General features: G+C 56.9%; 1 protein-coding gene across 2 annotated transcripts; it reads right to left on the bottom strand.

The window, feature by feature from the left end:
* Window positions 1–112: 112 nt before the first annotated feature.
* On the bottom strand, window positions 113–22,477 carry TBC1D22B (TBC1 domain family member 22B). 2 transcript variants are annotated; one of them, XM_074564298.1, is made up of 13 exons: window positions 22,226–22,477; window positions 17,274–17,330; window positions 16,016–16,329; window positions 14,947–15,126; window positions 14,385–14,455; window positions 13,813–13,941; window positions 13,321–13,386; window positions 11,900–12,014; window positions 4,127–4,233; window positions 3,716–3,791; window positions 3,267–3,394; window positions 2,925–3,020; window positions 113–2,419 (listed from the first exon to the last, which is right to left on the bottom strand). In XM_074564298.1, exons 1-13 carry the CDS (start codon window positions 22,279–22,281, stop codon window positions 2,291–2,293), a joined length of 1,524 nt encoding a protein of 507 aa, XP_074420399.1. In that variant the 5' UTR covers window positions 22,282–22,477; the 3' UTR covers window positions 113–2,290. The 2 variants fall into 2 exon arrangements, with proteins under 2 accessions (XP_074420399.1, XP_074420398.1); XM_074564297.1 differs by lacking the exons at window positions 17,274–17,330; window positions 22,226–22,477 and adding an exon at window positions 16,682–17,248.
* Between the last annotated feature and the right edge of the window lie 1,810 nt (window positions 22,478–24,287).

The following is a 24,287-nucleotide window of genomic DNA, read 5'->3' as shown; positions in this document are numbered from 1 at the left end:
AGCCCTCCGCAATCCATTAAAACAAAGCCTGGGCAGCCAGCGCAGGGCATTAGCGTCGCACAGAACTAATTCTATTTGTTCCATGCGCTTGAACTTTAATTAATAGGGGATAGAAGGCGACTTGGCGGGGGGGGGGTTAAATGTTTGTCCTCCCATAAGCTGCTCCGACCAACAGCAAACTCGGACACCACCGAGTCCCCCAGCACAACAGAAAGGGGAGAACATCCCCCTCCTTTTACAGGTGGGGAAACTGAGGCACGGGGGGGGTGTGTGTGTGTAACGAACTTGCCCAAAGCCCCTCATGAGGCCAAACAAGGACTCACCGCCCCCAGCCCCCCCGCAAACTCTTGCCCCACCATGCCGTTCAGCTGTTGGGTTTGGCTTTTGCTGCTTTTTTTTTTTTTTTCTTTTTAATTTGTCGCGTTGAACTAAGGACCGCCAGGTCTGTCTCTCGGAGGAAACAACAAAAGGCACACACAGAAATAAAATAAAAGTCCAAACGCCTGAGAAAAACAACTCCGGGTTAGCAAAGCCGTTTCTTGAGACACTGTTTGGAGTTTTATTGGCAACAAGGCTCTGCCTTTCACATGCTCGGCCCCGGCATCGCGGCCCATTGCCTTTTCCCACTGGGAACAGCAAGAGAAAGCGGAGGGTCCGGGAACCTCCCGAGATAGCCCACATCGCCCCACGGGAGCGCGGGGAGAAGCCCGGGGTGGCCCGGATCCGTCCCCCCCACCTCCTCCCGCACCCAGCCCTTGGCACGACGCGGACGGTGCCTGCCCGCGGGGAGAGAACGGCCCGGTCAAACATTCACGATTGGTTGGATTTAAAAGCAGAGGGTGGCGAGGCCAAGCCTGGTCCTCGCCGGTCCCGCGGGAGCAGCCCCGGCAGGAGGCGTCCGCAGGGCTGGGGGCAGCCAACGCCGGATCCGGGGTCATTCCTCCCCGGAGAGTCCCACCGGTGGCACCGGCAAAGCTCTGCAGCACTCGGAGGGACACGTGCCAGCAGCCGATGAGCTCGGATACCCTGTTTCCTCGACGCGGATCTCCCCGGCTTCCCGCTGGGAGCTCCCACCTCCTTTAAACGTCCCAATCCTCCTTGCAGGGGAAGCCTGGAGATCCGTATTTCTATCGCGCCTCTTCCGGGCAACTGCAAAAAACACGTCGGGGCAGAAATACCTGCGGCTCCGAAATGTTGTTGTCGTGTCCCCCCCACACACAGAGACCTCCAGAGGGGTTCAAAGCCCTACGCCGCCGTCCCCAGGCGTCCTTCCCAGGCGCGGAGAGGATGGGGAGAACCAGGGGGTGCACGTTATAAATATAAAATCATTATCTGCTACAAACAGAAGACGTATATTGTACATCTTTGACCCATATACACAAGAACACAATATACACAGAACGCCTTGGAGGAGCGGGGGCTTCGCAAGGGGGTTTCGGGAGATGCTGTTCCCCTGCCAGCGCCCCCCCCACCCACCCCCGCACATCCCCCCCGCTCCGTGCCGGAGGGGGCCGTACCGACAGCACCTCAGTCCCCAAAAGTCCCGTCGAGATGGCACGCATCGGTGGAACCGCGCGTGGATGGAGTGGTGTGTCGTGTCCCCCCCCGTCGTCCCACGGGGAGAAGGAGGCGAAGAGGATGGAGAGAAGGAGAGGGGGCAGGAGGCGGGGGGGGGGGCTCTCGCGAACCCACAAAGTGCTTGGGGTCTCCGGACCCTGGGGGCGAAGCGAGGCCCTGAGAGAAACTTCTTGCCCTGCCGCCCTCAAGGGTCGGATGAGGGGGGGGGAAGGATTTTTCCGGCCGGGCGGGTCTCTGATAAGGCATTTTCCTCTGGGAATCGGAGTGAACGGTGTCGGAAGAGAGAAGGGAACAGCACGTGGTGGGAGGTTTAACACGAGGCGGCGAAGCCAAAGTGGTCCCAGCCGGACAAGGCCAGGGCAGGGGGTGGAGAGGACAGGAGGGCGAACGTCCTCGGCTCAGTTTATCTGTAAAGCTGCCCCCATGTCGTGTCCCCCCCCAGCCCCTTCACGCCGCTCTCCCTGGCTCGAGCCACCGGCACGGCGTGAAATACTGACGGTGGTTGGAGTGGCACCTCCAGGCGGATGGAGTGGCAGACAGGCACACGTTAAAAAGAGTTAAGACAAGAGTCGATGTGAGCTTTGTACAGCGAGGAGCAGCTCCCGGCCGGAGTGTCCGAGGACTTGGGACGACAAAAATGCCACAGTGATCAGATCGGGACAGGAGGAGGGGGTGGGCACGGGGGGGAGAGGAGGGAGTCGAGTCCTGGCACCTATCGGCGGTAATGATTGGGGGCATCTGCAAACATGTACTTGAGTCTGTAGGCTTCGGCGAGCAGGAGTCCGATTTCTTCGTTCCCCCAGTGTATCGTGGGCAGGTTTTGTAACAACATCAGAAGGCCCTGAAAGAGGGGAAGGCGCTTAGTTTGGGGCGGTTGAAGGCAGAGAGGACAGACCCGAAGCAGGCTCGGGGCCGGCAGGACCAGAGGCGGCGGCACCTCGATAACTTTCGCTCACCGCACTCAGGTGTGGAAGGCTCAGAGACAGCACTAAGACGGGCTTGTGTCTAGATCCGAATCAGTGAAGCACCTCAGGTGCCCCCAAACCTCTTGAGATAAAGGGTGCTTACCAGAGTGTCACAGCCGGACACCAGAAGGCAGAGACAAAGGGACTTACCGTGACCAAAGCTCGAGCCCAGGAAAGAGCCGGCATTTGGTGTTTGCACCCTCCAACAGCCCAGTTCTGAGCCCAGAGGCTCAGAAGTTACTTTTAGGCAAAGATCCCGAGACTGGATGCTTCTGGAGCCAGCTCTGAGATAACGGCTGACTGTGCCCACGCTGGAATCCCAACCAGAGCAATTCCCTCCCTTCTATCCCCAGGGAATTACCCCCGGCCCCAAGGACTTACTTGGAAATCTTCCTCATCTAGGATCTCCTTCCGCCACTTGATCAAGAAGGCGGCGCAGACGTAGAGGTGGAAATGGGAGAATCCTTCTGGCTCCGACTGCGGACAACAAAACTCTGGGTCAACTCCTGCAGCTCAACTGGAGCACGACTCCCCCGGACATAGACGTCTTACTGGGCCACCCATCACCCAACTGGAAATAAATGTCCCAGAGCCACACTGCTTTGTTTCCCTCATCTCCCCGGCTGCACGGTGCTGCCAGAAGATCTCCATCCCACCACGTACAGGGAACCGGCCCCCCCGTGACCAGCCACGCGCGGAAGGCAGGGGGAGCCTGCGTCGTACCTGGTAGGTGTCCCAGAGGCGGATGGTGCAGCGAAGCGGCAGCTCCCTCATAAGCAGATTGTTCATCCAGCGAAAGGCGAACTGCAGGTATTCCACCTCGTACTTCCTAAAGTGGTTATGTACCTGCTCTGAAACAGCACATTTCACTTACACACCTGGGGACCAGGGTGCCCCAGCTCCCGCTCACGGCACTGCCCCAACCCGCCGGCTTTCACGCGCTCTCAGCCTGAGACCTTCTTCTGCCGAACGCCTCCACTCCTCGCTCTGTGCTACCCCTGGCCAGAAAAACCCCATCCCCAGGGGGTTTCTGGCTGACCCTACCCTGCCCTGCGTCCATACGTGTTGTAGGCAAGTGTCTACCCCTGCCCCGAGGGTACTACTTGCAAAGGAGGCCTCCCACTGTTGTGACAAAAGAGCCTCCAACCCGCTCGGGCCCCCTTGTCACCTACCATCGATCCGGCTGACTAGCTCCTCCAGGGCTTTGACTTTCTTCTGGATCCCCGGCTGTGCAAAGGTGTAGTTATCCTGCGGGGAGAGGCCACGAGTCAGAAGCAGCAGCTCTAACAACAGCTAGAAATGCCCAAACCCAGATGCCCAGCTCCACAGGGAGCCGCGATCACCATGAGCCGAGAGCCACGTGGCTCTTGAGCACCAGGATCATCTGCCTGCTGTGAAGTCCCTCGAAAGGACAGTGATGGTTTGACAGCCGCAGCATCTTATTTCCTCGGGATTTTACCGCTCAGTGAAGCAGCAAAATCTCCCTAACGCTAGGAAATGCGGAGCGCTCACCCAAAGGCAGAGAGAAGACGACTCTACCCCAGCAAGGGGAGAGAAAGCTCTGCGGCCCCAGAAGGGCTCACCTGTATCCCGTCCAGCAGTTTGCTCATGCACCAGAAGCTATCGGCTTCGATGCTCCGTAAAACATCCTGCGACAGGTTCGTCACGTCGAAGTTCTCCACGTCCTCCTCTGCAAAACAGAGAGGGAAGAGCATCAGGGGGATGGGGGACACCGGGAGGCTCACGGGACACACCGAGGGGCTTTATCAAGCCAAGGCAGGGCAAGAGGCACTACAAGGTTCCCTGCGTGGCACGACTGAGGTGCCCAGCACAGAGCACAGCACCCACGTACTGACCTACTTCTCCAACCCAGGGGAAGGGCTGAAGGACCCCAAAATATTCATCAGCCATGATCCGAACCCAGCCCGGCTCCCAAGGGGACTGCGAGGGGGATCCCACTGCGTTGCTGCTGTTGTCACCCCTCTGGGGCAAGGGATGTGCAGGGACAAAGCCTCTGGGATGTGGGACACTTCTCGCTGGAGCCCATCCCGCCCTGGGTGACAGCAGGTCTCTGCCAGCTGGTGGCACCACAGGAGGGTCTGGGAGAGGTGAATCCCTCCCTGCAGCCAGAAACCAGGGAAGCAAACGCCGCCCTTGGGCTGGGGCAGCACAGGGGAGCTCAGTTCCCACTCCCCGTCGGATTCGCCAGCATCATCCCAGGACTGAAGCACAACAGAGGCACCCAAAAAGTGGCTGCCAACTCTGAGGGCCCAGGAGGAAGAACTGCCAATGCCCCAGGAAGGACAAGGGAGAGAGCAGAGACCTTGAGGGTGGGCACAGCGGTGATGCTGGCTGAGTTCGGAGCTGGGATCACCTGCCCCAGGCCAGGCTCACCGTGACCCGGAGGCTGCAGAGGGCAATGGGCACGGGCGGGCAGTGGATGCCAGGGAGGAGAGAGTCGGGAAACACACGTCTGATCCTCCCGGCTTGGCTGACCCAGCAGCTCCCTCCCTTTCCTCCTCGGGAGGAGAGCGCCCATCACGCTGCCGTCACGCCGCTAAATCAGATCAACAGATGCCAGGACTAAACTGGCCCCTTTCCAAACCCAGAGGCTCGGAAATCCTAACAAGCGTCTTTGATCTTCCTTGGAAAAGAGCACAAGAGGGAGAGGAGGGGGCTCGGGGCTGGAGCTGGGCCACCCTCGCGGCTGAGACATGCCACAGGGCAGCTGTCGCAGGCTGGCAGCGCTGTGAAAACCGACGTTAACAGATCCTGCCCGCAGGAGGATGGGAAGCGCAGAGCCAGTGACTCCAACACCGCTCCCACCCCTGCCCCTCCTCTGGGGCAGAGCTCAGCTCCGGAGCAAACTGTCACCGGGAGCTTTAGGGACAAGGAAGGGCTTAACCCTGCATTAATCTGGCACCCTTGTACTGCAGAAGGAGCAGCAAAGCTGTTCTCCAGCTGCAGGTCATTGTCCAGAACTATCACGCTTCTGCTGGCTTCTCTGCAGCCACTCCCAAATGCTTCAGGTAATGAGAAAGGCAGGAAAAATCTAATACCCATCTCCTTTCCCAGAAAACTTCCCCCACAGAGGATGGGCAGGCAAAGGAGTGGGACAAGGCCACACGAGTATGGTCAGGACTGGTGGGAGAGACAGGCTCAGCCATGGAGAAATAAGCCTCGTGCAGAAGACCTCCCGATGCAGCTCCAGGCACGAGGACCGGGATGGAGAAGGGGATGTGGTGACCTGCCCAGGTGGCGGGGGACACCCTGCTCCTTGCACCAGTATGGGGACAAAGGAGCAACCCTGCCAGCGCACCGCTGTCGCGGCCAAACAGTGGCAGGAGATCCCCAGCACGAGCCGACGCACGCTGCAAGAAGCTTTGGAAAAACCCCCAGCTCTCTGGGGTGCGCGGCTCAGCACAAACATCTGCTCAGCGGCATCATTAAAGAGGCGCCGCAGAAAGGAGTGAGATACTCGACATATGGCTCCGACGGGGCCTGAAAAGGAGCCAGCGGCGCGGTGACAGCCACCTGCGGCGGGGCTGGGGGCAGCCGGGACACCGCTGCCAGCGTCACAGGGCAAGCTGGTGCTTGGGGAAGGCAATGATCCCGTAAATGTCATTTACAGGAGAAGGGGCATCCCAGTCCCACTCGAAGCCCCTCAAATGCCAGGCAGGGGGTAGCATGGAGCGGATCAGAGGAGGCAGGGCTCCCACACCCCTGCTTTCCGTAGGGGAGCTTTCACGACTCCCCCTATTCTGGCGGCTGGGGCTCAGTGCAGGACTAGACCCCTGGAGAAGAGTTAAAGCCAGTCCCAGCTCTGCGCAGGAACAGGCAGGTCTGCGCCCAACGCGAGCGACAGGTCCAGGGCAAAGCTGGAGCTGAGGACAAGCCGCTGTTACAGCCTGAGCTGGGTCAGCCACAGAAAGACCCGTGTACAAGGCTCCCTTTCTGTCCCGGTTTGAGGTAAAACAGAACCAACCTTCTGTTCAGTAATTTCACTTCTTCGCTAGGCCTCTTCTAACCCTCTGAAATTAACAGCGTGTTGTGCCGAAAATGGTTCGTTCTCAGAGTGATACGGCCAGTGTCTATGGTTTGTGCCAAGGGATGGTACGCAGAGAGGCTCTTGCTTACACTTATTGCTGTAACAACCGAGGTCAGCTAATTTTGTTATTTGCCCCGTTAGAGGGTCGGAAGCGGAAAAGCCTAGAGGGGTCCCACCTTTGGGAGAAGCGGACAGGAGAGGTGACCCCAAACTGACCAACAGGGGTGTTCCATCCCATCTGCCCCACGCTCGGTGTAAAAGCTGAGGGATCAAAGGGTCAGTCTCTTCCTTCAACGGCTGACGTCCGAGGAGGACCCCGTCTGTTCGTCTGCCTTTGATCCCCATCCGCGTGTTCCTGACTCCAGCTCTGGAACCCAGTTCCCACCCGCCGCTGAGTCCAGTCTGGGGCTCCCCCAGTGCCTGCCGGTGACGTCATCCTGGGAGCTTGATACAGTTTTGTATATACTGTATCTATTTCATTATTTTCCTTTTTATTTTATTACTAATATTTCATTAAAGTAGTTTAGTTTCTTCTAAACTTGTAAATCTCTTTATCTCTCCTCCTCCTCTCTGTGTACGAGAGGTTGGGGGCGGGGGGGAGCATCTGTTGCCGGCCATTGGCCAAAACCACGACACCTTCCCTTCATCCCAGCTCCACTTCTGCTCCTGCTTATAGGGAAAGAGTCTTAATTTAACTATGATTAGGATTTAGTAACAACGCCAGTTAGGAATGAGCGAGATCAATACTTTCCATGGCACCGCTCCCCTCTACGGACTTGGTGAAATACCAAACAGGTCCCAAAGCCAGGACAATCCCTTGGGCAAGGTCCATGAATGGGGGATGGAAGTGGTGTCACACGCTGAGACGGGCAGAGAGCCCTGGGAGAGGGTGCAAGGGGCCACCACTGACACCGCCTGAGGCTGCTGAACTCATTTCTGAGCTCTGTCACTGCCGTTTTTTAAAGGCAAACGCAAGGCCTGAGAGCTGGGAGTGACTCAGGGCAGCAGGAGGGGCTGCGGGACCGTTTTAGCAGGACTAACAGCTCAGCACCCCTGCGCTTGCCGGGCCCTCTCTGATCACCTGGAAAAAGGGGCATATGGTTTCCTCCTGCAGGCACCAAGGCGTCATCCCTGCCCCAATTCCTCGGGTGCCAGACTGTCTCTCTCCATCCTCCCTGGAGAGAGGAGATGGAGAGGCTCAACCTCTTGCCTCCCCAGCGGCGCTGGCAGCCTGCGCCCATCCCACCCGGAGGGCAGCAACAGCAGGCTCAGCTGCTCCTGCAGCCCCAACACCTCCCTCGAGCTCTTCCTCGTGCCGGCACCAGCTGAAAACAAGCAGAGCTCAGCCATCTGCGGCAGAAGCCATCGATCAGCCGGGAGGAGGAATTGCTCCAGCTCCAGAGCTGGCAGTGGCAGGGGCTCAAACCGCCCATGCTTGCTGCCAAGTAGCCAAGGCAGCCGGTAGGTGCAGGTAGAGCATCCCAGGAGAAGATGAGCCAGCTCGCCATGTTGGGAGAAAGCTGAAAACGCAGGAGTTACATCTATCCCATCTGCCAAGGGCTCACGGGAGTCTGCACAGCACCTGGAAGGAGCAGGAGGAGTTTTGCGTCCAGATTAGGTGCAAGAACAGGAGAAGCAACGGGTCCCAACTAGCACTGGAGAAGGGGACAGGGGAGTTCAGACACAGGGAATGGAAGCTCCGGGGAAGAGCTGCTCCTCCCTGCTCAGCCTAGCTGGTATTTTCTGAAGCTGGTCCAAGGGGTGTACACACACTGGATTCAAGGACACACTCGGAACGAAGGGGGAAGCGATATCAATGGGACCCTTTTAGGGTCAGGCCAGGGAGATGCAAGTTAATAACGGGCTCTTTGAGTTCCCTAAGCATCCAAAAGAACCAGCTTCCTGCAAATGTTTTTCATTCACTGATTTATTTACCTCCTTCAGGACGTGGACAGGCAACACCCTTCCTCCCCACACCTTCTACGGTGAGGAGGGAAAGCCACCAACCCAAAGACGCAGCAGTGTGGTCCTGCTCCCGAATCCAGCCAAACTGCTCCAGCTTTCACCCCGAGCAAGCCGTGTTTAATCCCCCCGCGCTCAAAGGCCCGGGAGTTTGCTGGGTTACTGCTGACTGTCAGTTCGTTGCTTGTGTCAGCTTCCATGAAAGGAAACTGCCAAATTATTCCCTGAACATGTCTGATAAGCTACAGACCATCCCCTACCAAACCACTCACATTTTCCCCATGGACACACTCTAGCCCTTGGTAGGAAGCCAGTCAAGCCTCTGAAGGATGTCTTAAGCCTTGGTCTGGTAACTGATATGTAACGGAGACACCATCAACCAGACACATTAATCAGATGACGAGCACCAAGAAAATGGTTCATTTATCTGGGGAAAAGTTGCTTTGTTCTCTGTGAATGCAATGCCTGCCCAAAGCATGGGATGGTGGGTTAGAAGTCTACAGTGAACTTGGAGACGGGGACCAGCCTGTTACCAGAGGTGGAAAAAAGACTGAGGGGAGACCTTATCAACGCTGATAAATACTGAAAGGGGGGGTGTCAGGAGGATGGGGCCAGGCTCTTCTCAGCGGTGCCCGGGGACAGGACAAGGGGCAACGGGCACAGACTTGACCATGGGAAGTTCCATCTCAACATGAGGAGGAACTCCTTTCCTGTGAGGGTGGCAGAGCCCTGGCACAGGCTGCCCAGAGAGGTGGGGGAGTCTCCGTCTCTGGAGACATCCCAAACCCGCCTGGACGCGTTCCTGTGCCACCTGCTCTGGGTGACCCTGCTCTGGCCGGGGGTGGGACTGGGTGATCTCCAGAGGCCCCTTCCAACCCCAGCCAGTCTGGGATTCTGTGAGACTAAGATGTGAGAAGCCACTAGATTGAGCAGTAGAAGACCAGTGTGTCAGCCCGGTTTTGTGCTGAACAGCTAAACAGTCAACAGCCCGTGAACTCCCACCTCCGCCTGATGGCTCTGAATCACACACGCGCACCGCGGTGCCCAGAGAGCTGCCATGGTCCTGCTGAGTCAGCTGCCACGGGAGGCAGCCCTTCAAAGGCTCCAACACAAACATCCCAGGGAAGATGGTGGGGAACTAAGCAGAGGAGCCAGCTGGCAGCACAGCGGGTCCCTTCTAGCACCTTGCAGTCAACAAAACACCCGCTCTGAAAGGAGAGAAGGGGCAGCAAACCCAAGAGGTTTGAGGATGGAGCCAGTGCTGGTGCCCCCTTCCCAGGAAAGGCGAGGGAAACTTTTCCAGGCCAGTTGTACACACACCTTTGAACATGGAAGTACCCTCAGATGACACACAGATGTATGAGCTCGGTGGGCAGGGACTGCCGGAGCCACACAGATTGTCCCCTTTCCAAGGGGGACACAGCTTGAAGAAGACAAGCAGAATTTCCTTTAAATAAGAAAAAGTGAGTTGTCCCTTGCCTTGTGTTGTGCAAGGATTACCAAACTGTGCCAGGCCTCTTCTGGCTCTCCTGCTGCAAGGACTCGGGCGCAGCACAGACACGGCTTATCCGGGGATCCTGAGAATTAGTGATCCAACAGGGAGAGCCTCCAGACCTCCCCTGCCCTGCACCAGCTCTTCAGGGGGCTCTCAACAAAAGCAGCTGTAGAGAAGAGCTGATGCTCCAAACCAGAGACTTAAATCCTGTTGCAAAAGGGGTTACGTGACACTTTCCCGTGTATATTCAAGGCAATTACTGATCTCGTCCTTAAACTCCGACTGCTACACAGCCAGACCAGGGAGCAGGTAGCCACACGGACAGCTTGTGACCTAAAGGCTGGCTTTGAATCCCAGGCTCTGGGGACAGACGGGGACGCGTGATGTTGCTCAGCCAAATTCAACTCAACGGCTCTCATGTAGAGGTTTGTTGGGTTGGTTTTTTTTTCCCCCTCCAACACAAGTTTCAGAAATAGCTGGAAACAGGAAAGCAGTGTTCAGAGAGAAAGCTTCACTTGGAAGAGAAAACAGCCCTGGAAGACGGTGAGAAGCACGGCTCCAGCGAGAGACACACAGGTCCGATGCAGCACCAACTCTGCAGCCACATGCAGAGAGTTGAGCCCCGACACCCAACAGGGTACAGGGCTGCAAGAAGCCACACCAGTTACCTGCAGGCAGCTCTGGTGCTTCAGACCAGCTCCCTTCTTGCACGGAAAACTCACTGTGCACACAGCTCTGCTTCTAACACAATAAATCAATCAAACCAGCCTCCACACAGGAGAAGCCGCTCAAAGGGAACCTGCTCAGACCTGACTCAACAGGCTCTTGACCTCCCAGGGAAGGGAACTCACTCCAGCTGGCAGCAAGGCCACATTTTGTGCCTTTTCCTTCAGGCTGTGAGGAGCAAAAGCACTTCCTAGGGATCAATCCAGACCACACCGGCTACCACAGTAGAAATCTCCGTGGAAAAAAAGTGCTTTACCTCTTCGCAACATCCTCAGAAGAGGCAGATGAGTGCTAGCTTGCAAAACCTAACTAAATAGTGGAAGGTTTCCACGGACTTCAACAAGCTTTGGATCAGACCTTAACAATATTTGTTCAACAGGATTTTTCTGTCATTAATATAGTCTTATAAATTCCTTTTTCCTTCTCTTTACAGTGAAAGCTAAGAGCCTTTAAGCATAGGGATTACGGCATCCCAGACTTAACGTCAACCCCAAAACACAGCTAGAGCTGCAGAAAGAATAAAAATGCCATGCGTGGAAATGACTTGATCTCTGCCTAAAAGCAACTGGCTGACAATAAAGCCAAAAGCAGCGGGGAGAAGTCAATTTGCCTCCTGAAACTCTCAGCTTGAGAAACACACCTGTACTAGCAGCACGGGACAGGAACCTTTAGTTAAATAGTTTATTTTACATTCTCAGCAGGGTCCCTTTATACTTCACTCATTCCTCCTAGAGCAAGAACCAGCTCCAAGCCCAAGCTTTGAGAGCAAGACCCTCCCCTCTCCCAACTCTGTGTATCGGGGCTTTGCCTACGCTCCCTCAGCGCCTGAAAGACCCCATTCTCCTCCAAGCTTCGAGGATGCCAAATACATTCAAATGCAAATCCATCCTTAGCCCTTCAACTACCACGGAGCTCAGCAAAAGTCATGAAAACTGAAGTCAATTCAACCAGGCAGCAAAGATCCAGTAAGGGGTCAAGATGCGTCTCCAGCCTGGCACAGGCGCTGAAGGAAGAGCACATCATCCCCTCCAGCCCGGCAAGCTTTCCTGGTGCCAGCACTTCACACCGTTTCCAACGCTGCGGTGGAGAGGCAGAACCGTGCTTCAAGCAGCAAATGTCACTTACCAACATACTCAGAGAGGAACACAACAAAGAACGGAGTGACCAGGTCATTGATTCCCTGTACATAGCCGCTGGCTGGGTGTCGGATGGCCCAGATAAACAGGATTCTTTCAAAGATCTAGGGAAGAACGAGGGAAAGCAGGTACCTGCGTTAGCCGTGCAAAAAGGAAAGGCGGAAAAGCATAACTGCTAAGCTGGGGGAGCAGAGATCATGCGCTGACAGGCTTTTCTACAGCAGTACCAGTAAGATAAGAAGCATACGAGTCCTAGAGGAGACTCCTGTACGATTGGGTCTCTTCAGTCTGGAAAAAAGACGACTGAGGGGGGGACCTTATCAACGCTTATAAATACTTCAAAGGTGGGTGTCAGGAGGATGGGGCCAGGCTCTTCTCAGTGGTGCCCGGGGACAGGACAAGGGGCAACGGGCACAAACTTGACCATAGGAAGTTCCATCTCAACATGAGGAGGAACTTCTTTGCTGTGAGGGTGGCAGAGCCCTGGCACAGGCTGCCCAGAGAGGTGGGGGAGTCTCCGTCTCTGGAGACATCCCAAACCCACCTGGACGCGTTCCTGTGCCACCTGCTGTGGGTGACCCTGCTCTGGCAGGGGGTGGGACTGGGTGATCTCCAGAGGTCCCTTCCAACCCTACGATGCTATGATTGTATTCTATGATCCACAGGTCAGTCCACACTTCACAGAACAAGGCAGCCCAGGCTCCTCATCAAAGCCTCCTCTTGAAGAAATGCAGACCCCACTTTCCAAGATCCAGGTGGCTTAAGACCCTTCCACCCATAGGACAGGGCTGCCCTTGCTGAACATCGCCTGAACAGCAAAGGCTGTTATCTGGGCTCTTTAACCATCGAGTATCAGCCATCGGCACACCAAAACATCGCAGATCAGGAGAGTTCCCAAGAGAGCAGCTGCCCCACAACATCCAAAGCGTTATTTCCACACTGCCCCAGCCCCAGGACACCATGCTCTGACAAACCACACACGCACTGAGCTTGTTCCTAAGGGGGACAGAGGCTCACACCTCCTGGCCACCTTCTCAAACCCATCCCCGCCTGGGTTTCTCACATATTGCTTCGCGCAGAAGAGGTTTCGTAGCAAAACAGAACTCATCTCCTGCTCTGGTTCAAATGCCTTGAATTTGTTTCAAAACAAAAAGCTTCAGGTCCGCTACCAACTCCTGGCTACCTCTTGCCACAAAGGAGCTGATCTCACAACCCCTGAGCTCCAAGTGTGAAGTCTTTCAGAAACATGGGACAAGACCAGACAGTTTCAGCAGGTATTTGCATCAGGAGCCATCGGCCAGGGGAAGTTTCCCTCCAAAGCTAACTCACTACTGGCAGCGCTGCTCTAACTCCACACACATGCCCCAAGGCAAATGTGGGGCAAGAGCTTCCGCCCCCCCCCGACCTTACCTCCTGGACCAGTGGCTGCTGGAAGAGCGGGATGAGTGGGTTGGTCCTTGGAATGTCAATGTGGATCTGGAAAAGAGGGTGGGTTACACACACCAGCTGTACTTTTCAGGGGCACAATAACTCAGCACAGGTTAACAGAGGGGCTTCCACCCCTCAGCGTCCCCCCAAGTGAGAGCTGCACTTGCTGACAAGCGCCGTGAGGGCTACAGATGGCAGCTGCACTGAGAAAATCAACTCCAGTTCTATCTCTGGTCTCCTCTGCTCGCGTGTGGGCAGGTGACCAGAGCTGGGGTTTGAAATCTAGTTATTAGATCAAGTTAGGGAAGGCTTAAACTAACACCCGAAAGGAGGAGGACAGAAACATGGTGTCCTGTCCCCAAGAAGACTCCTAATAATTATATCTAGAGGAATTCCTAGCATGACCCCAACTGCAAGAGAGAGGAAAGGGATATACCAAGGCAGAAAGGCAGGCAGCAGGCAGAGGGCTCGTACCTGTCGGTAGGTGTCTTGATGGTGTTCCTCATTCCGGGAATCGTAATACTGCTGGATGAAGCCAAAGTATTCCTCCCGCTTACGCTGCAAAGTCAGCTTTCGCCGCTCCATGTTTGCGGGGAGATAACCCTGTGGCAGGAAAACCCGTGTCAGGGCAGATCCTCTTCCCTCACCACAAATCATCCCCTGAAATCCTGCCAGGCACCTTGTGCTTCTGGCAGCATCAGGCACAGAGACTCAGGAGCCGGGGAAAGAGCTTTCACGGGTTTTGGCTTTCCCAACCTCTGATGCCTTTTCTGATCTTGGGGTAACCCAACTTCATGGGATTCAGTTTCCCAAAACAGAGCGAACCACATATTCCCAGTACCAATTTGGGCTTTGTGCTCAAAGATGATGTAGCAATTGCACTCCTCGAGCCAAAAAAAAGAAAAAACCCTATAGCTCACCCACAGGCTGGGCACAGATACAACACGAGCAAACCTGGTGACGGGACACACGAAGGTCTAGAAGGGCTCGTCCCTGGCTCGGCACGTTCCCCCCAAAACTCCTATGTGACAGCTCCAAGTACTCACTGAGAGGAGACGCCACGTCACGGGCCGGACCTCTCTGGGCACACCAGGCCAGCTGCATTTCCTCAGCTCATCTGCAAACGGACAGTGGTGGCAATGGATTAGATCCTAGGCACGTCCAGGAACCACTACACCTAGAAGGAGAGGAAAGCCCAGTCTGCTCCTGCAGGCTCTGGAGACACTGAGCCTCCAGGAAGGCTCCACATTTGCAATGACTGGGGACGTGGGTCTGTGGCAAGGGGAGCTGAGGTGCCTTCAGCTCAGCCTGGGCACAGGACTTGTGGCTGCAGGGGCTTCAATGTGCCACAGGGTCAGTCCTCATGCAGAGCCCAACAGCCCCCAGCGATCACAACCATCATTTGAGAGATGGAGAAAGACTGGAAACGGACAGGCGGCTTGTGGAGGACACAACCATCTGCCATCAGAGCAGCTGGTGCAGCTTGGAGCAATTGCAGGTAGTCATTTTATCCACCCCGGAGCAGACCTGATCGCAACCTGAAGCGGGCAGCAGGCCCCCTCTGCCTCCCCCTTCCCACCCGCAGCATCCCCATTTTGCCACACTCACCCAGGTCCGTGTTGTGGCTGGAAAGGAGCTGCCGAAACTTCTCCAGGCGGGTTTTCTCCCTCACCGTCATGGGGGGAGCACCCGAAGCATTTTGGTCAGAGATACGGGCGACGAGTGGAATGACGGGCCGAAGGGGAAGGGACTGCTGCTTCTGAAGGGGGGTCCGCACACAGGCCTCCTCTGCAAGGAGCAGATGCTGCAGTGAGGCAGGGAAGGAGAGGGCACCTCTCCGACCCCACCTCGCTCCTCCTCAGAGCCCTGCCACCGCAGATTTCACCCTTCTCTTCCCCAGCCTCAGCATTGCCGGCCCACTCCAGGGGATCAGCCGGTTCGCAGGCATTTGTTGTGGCTCTTCCATCACTTCTCTCTGTTTCCCCTTCTCCTTCTTCCTCCTGCATCCAGACACCTGGCTGCCCGTGGATCAGCCCTCTCCCTTCACATGGGAAGCCATGGGCAGAAGGATACAGGAGACGAGGTAGAAGAAGCCCGTGAGAATCTCAGAGGAACTGACCTTCAGATCTGCCCTGCTCGGCTCTGATCTGAAGAGTGATCAAGCTAATTGCTAGCACAGAGAGGAGGAGGCGACGGGCTGCCAATGCCACCTGCTGGGTGACTTTCACAGCACAAGCAGCGTCTGCCTGCCACAAGGCAAAGTGAGCAGGGGCTGACGCTGCCCAGGTCTCTGCCCAAGCTGTACTGACCTGGGGTCTACAGGGCCCCATCCGGACCTTTCTAAGAGCAGCACACTGGGACGCAAAGAAAGCAGAAGGTGAGAAATCCTGAGCAAGAACTTAACATATCTCCAAAATCCCTTAGCACCCAGAACACGGGATCCTCTGGGACAGACGTGCCTGTATGAGCAGCAGAGGAGACTGAAATATCAAGGGCAGGACTTCAAATATGGCTCCTTGGAGAGCATGATACTACAAGGAGACAAAAGTCTCTGTTGGGCTTACAGGCTGTGCTGCAGCCTCTTGCCCATTACATGCGAGTAGCAGCAAGCGGCTGAGTTCAGCGGTCAACCACGAGAGTACCGGAGCAGGAGGCCGCTCCTGAAGATGGCTCTTACCAGATGTCCTGGAGAGCTGGGCCTCACTGCTGGACTTGATGACCTTGCAGTTGGTGGGCATGTCGCTGAGAGCGGACTGAGCCCGCTCCGGTTTCGCCCGCAGCTTGCTGTGGTTCTCCAGAACCTGGGCTGCCGTAGCCTTGGCCACTTTAGAGTTCAGAGTTTGCAAAGAAGAAGAGGAGGAAGAGAATTCCTCATCTTCGTCATCACCGATGTCCCAGGCATCACTGGTGTTGCGGGCAAACTCGTGGAAGCTGGAGGCCTTCTTGTTTTTCATAGGTAGCGCGTTGGCCTTGGAGCGGTCCTTGATGAAGCTGGGAGCCAGAGAGAAACAGTATCAGAGCAATGCTGTCAGATGAGTCCATTTTCTTTCCTTCCCTATGTCCTCACACCAATCAGCCAGTCCCTTTTTCCAGTCTCCCCCCTTCCTCCTCCCAACCCCAAGGAATGTGTTAAGTCTCTCTGGGCTGCCCGCTGCCGGGAGGCAGAGCCCGAGCTGGTACGATGGCAGGGCACGGAGGCCCCGGTGCCAGCAGACAGCTGGAGAGGCGCCAGCGTTCCCAGCTCAGAAGGGCAAAGGAGAGACACGTAGAATTCCTCTGGCCTTGCCTGCCCCCCACCCTAGAGAAAAGCTAGTAGATTAACACCCCAAAAAAGTCTTGCGACCTGGGCAGAGGCATGTCAGAGGTTAGACGGAGGTGGTCTGCGCTCGAGGACACTCCCGGTACAGCTGCTATGGCTCCCAGCAGACAGAACCAGCCTGGCTCTTTCCTCAGGCACAGGAGGAGCCTTCGCATTTACCCTTAAGCTACAGGAGTCAAAGTCCACCAGCTGAAGCGTCACAGAAAAGAGGGAACCTTCACCGCTACACAGCGTGAGATAGAGACAAGGAGGCAGTTCAGATCAGCTCTGCCTTTTCCTGCCGGGAAGGGTGCTGCCGTTCTGCGGCTGAGCAGCTTTACCTCCCCCTCCCTTAATTCTTCTGCCTCTGAAAGGGAGCAGAGGGCTCAGACGCCATTGCCAAAAAATACACCTGCCTCCTTTGATGTGGCTGATACAACACGGATTTCTGGCCACAGAAGATAAGCTTTCCCTGCAAGCTTTTGCAGAGCTCAAGACAGCCCCACACGCCACTGCTGGCCTTCTCTGCTGGAACATCACAGTGCCAGAGGATGCTGGAGACCTCCACCTACTGCAGGACCAAGCCAAAAAACCTGAAAAGCCTCGTGGCCTGCGTCTCCAGAAGATAAACACTTACTTTTTGGTGAGCCGGGGATCCAGCGGAGGATGCTGTGCTCCATAGACAGGTTGAATGCTGCAGGAAAAGGACAGAAAAAAAAAAAAAAGACAGTGCAAAAAGCTGCGGAGCACCCACGAATAATCTCCTCAGCCTAGACTGGGGTCACATTTCTTGCCTGCTGTCAGAAGCTGAATACGGACCAAAAGGAACTTCAATAACCTTCTGTCTTCAAAGCCTTAGATCCAAAGTGCCACATTCAGATGAAGATTTGTTCTTTGCGGCAGCAAAGGGAAGCCTTGTTTAAACTCTTAGCAGATCTCAAATCCCAGCTCAGCCTGCAGAGAGCCTCTTTTTCTGCCCCACCGATTCACTCTGAGCCACCACATGTCTCAGTCCCCCTGCCTTATACACTGACGTCCATTCTCTTTTCCATCAAGGGGATTTCCAGGTTTGGGAATTCACACTTCCGAGCCCTGCGGCACAGGGAAGGACTCTAACCAGGGACACTGGGGCTCCTCCGCAATGCACTCGAGGGTTTGAACCCCGCGCTGGCTCTTGGGCTCGTAGCCAATGCTACAACGAAGCTGCCTCTGCTACGGTACAGTTTGACTCGGGTCCAAATCCCAACTTAATCAACTACTTCCTAATGTGGCCTGAAGTGAGTCACCACGTCTCAGTCCCTGGGCTCGCCTCCCTGCGGAGCGGGCCAGGGAGACAGAGGGCTGCAGGCACTCCGTGGGGAGCATCACCTCGGAGAGGAGCTACTAGACGAGCGCTCGTTGCTAGTTTGACAGGCTCTGGAAACGAGACAGGGATCCTGAGTTATTACCTCCATTTGGGTAACTATTCACAGCCACCCCACCCTGAAAAAACATCTCTGAAAAACAAGTCCTCCCCTTCCCCTGGTACACAGCACCATCCTGCATCCCACGGCAGAGACAAGGGCCCATTCAGAGCTGGCACACAAGGGACAGGCTCCTCTTGGGTCAACAGAGCTGGCTTGGTTTCCAGGAGCTGCAGATGGTGCCCGGCAGTAAAACAAGCAGAGCCCAGCCGTGTAGGAGGGGGACGGCAGCCTGGTGCAGCTGGAAAGCACGCTGGGAACCAGTTGATGCTGGGGAGGCGGCAGCAACAGGCCCAGCTGGCAGGGGAGGGATGCAGAGATCCAGGGCAGAGGCTGGAAACAACCACAGCACAGAGAAATCCTGGTGGTGCAGCCCGGCGAGGGGTGGGCTCGCCGCTTGGAGCGGCCGCCCTGCGTGGCTGGAAGCGCTGAAAAGGCTCACTGTATTTACCCACCAGCGATCAAGCCTAGGAAAGAGTTTGCTGACTAATTAGCATCTAGGAGTCAGGACAGCTATTAAAGCAGAGGCACCCCCGTGGGTGGGCATAGCAAGCAGATTATCAGGAGTAAGAAAAACAACCCCTCCAGATCAGTGCTGCTTCCCAATGACTCATGGCAGCTCCTCGCAGAAGAGGAGCCGGCAGAGCCTCTCCGATACCCAGCACCAAGCTGGCACCGTCTCGTGACAGCAGTGACAACGCTGCTCCTTGTTGCGTGGGGATCCGCGCCTTGCCAGCGGGTGACCGCTTTGATTCACACGCGAAGGCCTGAACTTCGCAAGCCAAACAAACGATGTACGTTAGAGATAAAGGAGGGGATGCCGCAGCCAGCTCTGGGTGAGGAAACCCTTTCCTGAGGCTCTGAAGCAATCGGCTGATGCCTTCGCTGGCTAACGGCCGATGCAATGGCAGAGGGTCCCACCTCCCAAGCAGCTCTTTTTAAAGAATTTGATCCCAGGCTCCCCCAAACAAAGCATCCCGAGCTGATCTAATTGCACAGCCCATCAGCCTGTGCTCCCACACAAGCAGCTGAAGATGACAGTCTTGTTTCCAGCAAGCTACAGAGGCAGGGCTGAACACCACCATCCTGCATCGGTGAGCTCGAACCACTGCATGAAGCAGGTTCTCCCCGTGTTTGTCCTATCTTTGCTGATTCTCTGCCCTATCCACCTGTGTGGACAAGAGGAGCGCAAATGCTCCAAAGTGTGCAACAGGTGACTTCTAAGATACACGAGCACACGTACAAGTGCCAGACAGCAAGTTTGTGCCATAGTTTCTGCAGTGCCCTCGATGTCTGATCCCCCTCCTTCAGCTCACGTGCCTGTAGCTGACTCCCAGCAGATCCCACAGCTCCACAAAAGGTGCATGAGCACATCCTAGCGAGAAATCGGAGGCAGGGGAGCGATACTCGTACGAGTATCATTATTTATACGAGTTATATTATACGATTATATTTATACGAGTTATTATTATACGAGTGATGCTCGTACCATTATTTCCCCACTCTTGCCTGGTCTTCCCTGATGCATCTTGGCTAGGTGAATCCGCCATCTCCAAGCTGAACTCCCTGTCTGAAGCTGCCTTCGCCTGACTTTTGCATGGACAGAAAGCTCAGGGCAGGCACTGCCGCCCAGCAAACACACCACCGGGTCAGGAGCCGGGACCTGAACTGCCACTGTGCTCCCAGACTGATCGGACAAGTCCCCTGTCCCATCTCAGTTTAAGCTCTTTGGGACCAGCATTTCTTGTTACCTGCATGTTCGTTGTCTGGTGCAACGGGTGAGTGACAGCGGCTGGTCCAACGGCCGCGGTATCTGCATTACACTGCTCACGAGGAGACCATCGCAGGGTGTGCGTTATTGACACCGCAGCAGAAAGCACATCCGCGAAACCTCAGTGCCACTTCAGGCACAGAGCGTATTTATTCCTAGCAGATTCTGTTTCTCTCCTTTTAAAACAGCTTTTAAATACCCCCCACCAGAGCCTGACTGCCCATCTCTCTAAAGAGCAGGAAGCAAACAACCCATCGCACAGGGTAACACACCAGACCAACCTGCCAACGCAGCCAGAAAATTACTGGGGTGAGAATTCCCAGTGACAAAACCACAGGGCAGTATTGGAGACACGAAACAACATTTGCTAGTTCTGCCACCCTAAGTCTACAGAGGGAAAAAAAACCACCGACTAAAAGCTAATAGAACTCAGTGACCAAGTGCACGGAGTGTCATGGAAAAGGAAGCGAACGCAGTCTCCAAATCTTTACAAAGCCTCCCTCTGCCAGCTTGTCAGGGCAAAGACAGGACACAGCCAAGAATCTGCACAGGACGATCTCTCAAAGCTCAGATGAAAAAAAAAAAAAAAAAGAAAGGCAGCTTCACGCGTAGCGACCACGAACACAGCACGTCCCACCTCCACCGTTTGTGCTACCCAAGACCCGTCAGTAACCGTCCCTGGAAAGGACGGGCCCCGCAGGGTATTTCAAGGTGGTGACAAGGCTCCTGGACAGCAGGATATTTGCCAAGCAGACAGTTAGGAGCAAGGGAGAACTTTGCCAAAAAACTTGACGTTGGAGCGTATTGTCAGGCAGGCCCGGCTGCCTCCCAGACCGGTTCACCTGGTTTGAGCTTTCCAAGCCAAAGCTCGAAGTCACCGGCTGCAGAAGAGAGATGCTGTCTAAGACCACCAGTTAGAAGCACGGCTGGGACCTCTGGGAAAGTGATGGGAGCAATCGGGAGACAAAATCCCCCAGGGAGAGCACAGCATTTTCTTCCCCCGTGAGCAGACGAGGAGGAACACGTAGCGCTCGTGGCTTTCCCTTTGCTCGCCACAGACCTGGATTGTCCCACCAACCTGAGGGAGCCGGCGCAGCGACAAAGGAGCAAGTGAAAGCACGTTAGAAAGAGAGATTTAACTGGCCTAGCAGGATTTAAAGCCAACTAAGCATTTCAGGCTGCGTCCACACACCAGGAGGGGAAGGCCAGGGTTCAGATAAGGCAAACGAGAGGAGCACCAGACGGGCACAGCACTTGTGAGAGCCTCCCCAGAAAGGTGGGTGCCCTCTCCCCATGGGAGCCTGGCTCCCAAGACCTTGTAGGGAGCATCTCCTTCATCACCACCAGCCTCTTCTTCCTAAACACCGCTTGAAGGGGACGTTTCACTTGTTTCTCCCATCCCTGGGTGAGTGCGGGTGCCGCGACAGGAACCGGGACATCACACAGGAACCGACGCAGGGGAGGTGCACACTGAGAGCCCCCACAGCCCCTCGTATTGAGCAGAGGTGGATCGGGAGTGACACCCCGCATAGGAGAGGATAACGGTGCAGGGGGGACACATGCGTTGGCAGAGGCACCTGCTTGGGACAGAGCTGCTGCCACCCAAGGCGACACCTCTAAGGGCTCTGGAAAGGGATGAGGTTTCTTCGGTACCTGTGGAAAGGAGGACAGTACAGCCCTGTCCCCGAGCCCACCCCAAGGCGGGGGTCTTCAAGGCCCTGACCCCCTCCACCCTGCTTCCCATGGGGCAGAGGGTGCACACAGGGGTCCCCACACGGCCTGCCCTGCTGTGATAAGGGGACAATCCTGGCACTACCCTCATCCCTTACACAGGGGGGCTTCCTCCAGCAAAACTCCCCTGCCCCATGGCCTGGGGTGCCCCTGGTGTCACCCCCTTTTGCAGGGGGAAACCTCGGGGCCCCCAGCCAACTCCCCAGCCCCATAGCCAGGGTAGATACCCCTGGTATCCCCCCTCTCCCCTTGCAGGGGGTTCCCCGGGGCCTCCAGCCCCATAGCCAGGGTGGCTATTCCTGGTATCTCCCCCGCTTGCAGGGGGGTTCCCAGCCCCATAACCAGGGTTGATACCCCTGGTACTCCCCCTGTTGCAGGGGTGCCCCCCAGCCCCATAGCCAGGGTCGATACCCCGATATCTCTCCCCTTACAGGGGGATCCCTCATGGCCCCCAGCCCCATAACCAGGGTGAGTGCCCCTGACAGCCCCCTCCCAAGGCAGAAGGGCTGCTCCAGCTTCCCCCACCCACGGCTCCCGCGCTGGGGAGTGGATCTGCGGCCCTCGCACCCCTTTCCCGGGGAACAGGAGGGGCGGCCGTACCGGCCGGGCCGGGCCCGCGCTCACCTGCCCGGCAGCTTGGCGCTCCGCTTCCAGAACTGCCTGCCGCTCTCGGCCGCCATGGCGGAGGGGAGGGGCGGGCCCGGCCGGCCAGCCAGCGGAGCGAGCGAGCCCACCGGCCGGCCGGCCCCGCGGCGCAGCGGCGGAGCGCGGAGGAAGGCAGCGGCCCCCCGCAGGCCGCCTCACCGCCGCCCGCCCGCAGCCTCCGGCGGCGCCATCTTGGGTGCGGGCGGGGAGAGCGCCGCCATTGGCCGCTTCGGGCAAGGCGTTCCGGATCAGCCAATAGCGAGCTGAAGGAGGGAGTGACGTAGCGTAAAAGGGCGGGGCAGGCAGGGAGAGGGCGGGGCTGTGTGAGGAGGGAGAGACCATTTTTGGGGGGGGAGGAGGGGATAAACCATCGGGCCCCGGACGGGGGGGAGGGTGGAGGGAACCATTAACACAGAGGGGCGCGGAGTGGGGACAGAAAGCGGCGCTGAGGCTGCGTGGGGCGGGGCAACACGGGGGACCTTGCAGAGGGGAGGGCGGGAAGGGTTAAACACCGCTCTGGAGAAGGGGAGAGACCATTGACGCTGCGGGGGGAGAGGAGGGGCACGCCCAGCAAGCACCTGGACGAAACCATCGGGAGAGGGCGGGGGGAAACGGGTTAAACCACCTACGGGGCGGTGGGGGGGGGCGAGCGGGTGGACACAACCACGCGCGGAGTGGGGGACCGACATCGAGTGGTGACGGGGCCCGGCTGGGTACCTGCGGCACCCCGGGCTGGCTCCGCTGGCACCCGCGGCTGTCATGGTCCCTGCAAGGACTCGGGGCCATTTGGGGCCATTTCCGGCCCCCAGACAAGCCCTGGTGACGGGGTGTCCCCTCAGAACGACACCTGGGGTGGGGGAGAAGCTGCCATTTTGGGGCAAGGTGTGCGGCGAGGGAGAAGCCACCAATATGGGGGGAGCTGTGAGGCGGGGGAGAAGCCACCATTGTGGGTGAAGCTGTGGGTCAAATGGTCACCCCCTGAATAAACAGGGATAAACTGGGAAAAAAAAAAGCACAGACGGCAAAAAAGCACAAACTTCCCAGGTGACATGGGACCCCGCCAGACCCCATAGCGCTGCCGTCCCTCTCATGCCCTGAGGAGAACCCCCGTCCCGCCAGGGGCGTCCGGCAGCCACTGGGCCTCGGTGGCGCCGGGTGTGGGCAGAGTGGGACGGGGCCTGCTGTCACCGGTGTCCCCGGGCTGTGGGGACATGGGGACCTCCCGCTCCTGGGGGGAACGTGCGATGGCCCTTGGTGAATTAGCAGCTCCTCTCACGCTCAGGCCGCCGGCGTGGCCGTGCCTCACATGAGTCAGGGCAATGGCAGGAGGGGAGCCGGGCGTCCCTCGGGGTGTCTCAGGCGCTGGGGACACGGGCAAAGGGACAATTATCCCCCTGAGCTCAGCCTCCCGGCCAGGGTGGACACACAGAGCTCTCGCCACCCCCTCAGGATCGGGTCTGGGCTCGGCAGGATCATGGCTCCTGACAAGCACTCGGGCGGAGGCTTGGGGAACCTGTCGGGATGCAGGAGGGTCGGGAGTGATGGAAAAAAAGGGACAAAAAATGAAAAAAACAGGTGTATTTCTGGCAAATCCGGGTGTTTTGGGAGGATGGGGCTGACGGCAGAGGGCGGCACAGGCCCGTCGCTGGCGCCTCACCGCAGGGAGATTCACCCTGACCCCACCTGCTATTGCTTTTTCATAGAATCATAGAACATCTCCAGTTGGAAGGGACCCTCCATCGGCTGCTTTCGAGATCCAGGGAGATGTTTCGGGGGGGCAGAGCGAGCCCAAGGCCATGGCAGCGAGCCCAGGATCTCCGGCAGCTTTCGATTCTGAAGGAGAACGAAAGCCGAAGGAGAAGAGCCAGTTCCTTTTCCCATCCCGAAGCTGAAGCGGAGAAGGGAAACTAAAGAGCTGGCAAAAATAGAGCTTTTCGAGGTAGCCAGCTGCAGGGAGGTCACTGCCCGCCTGGTCAGGAGCTGCTGTGCTGGACTAGCAAAAGTTTCAAGAATGGAGCTAGTCCGTCCAGGGTGGAAATGC

This window comes from Larus michahellis, chromosome 21 (genome assembly GCF_964199755.1).
Source record: "Larus michahellis chromosome 21, bLarMic1.1, whole genome shotgun sequence".
NCBI lineage: Eukaryota > Metazoa > Chordata > Aves > Charadriiformes > Laridae > Larus > Larus michahellis.
Note: the sequence above shows the minus strand (reverse complement) of the source record. Positions and strands in the feature narration are given on the sequence as shown.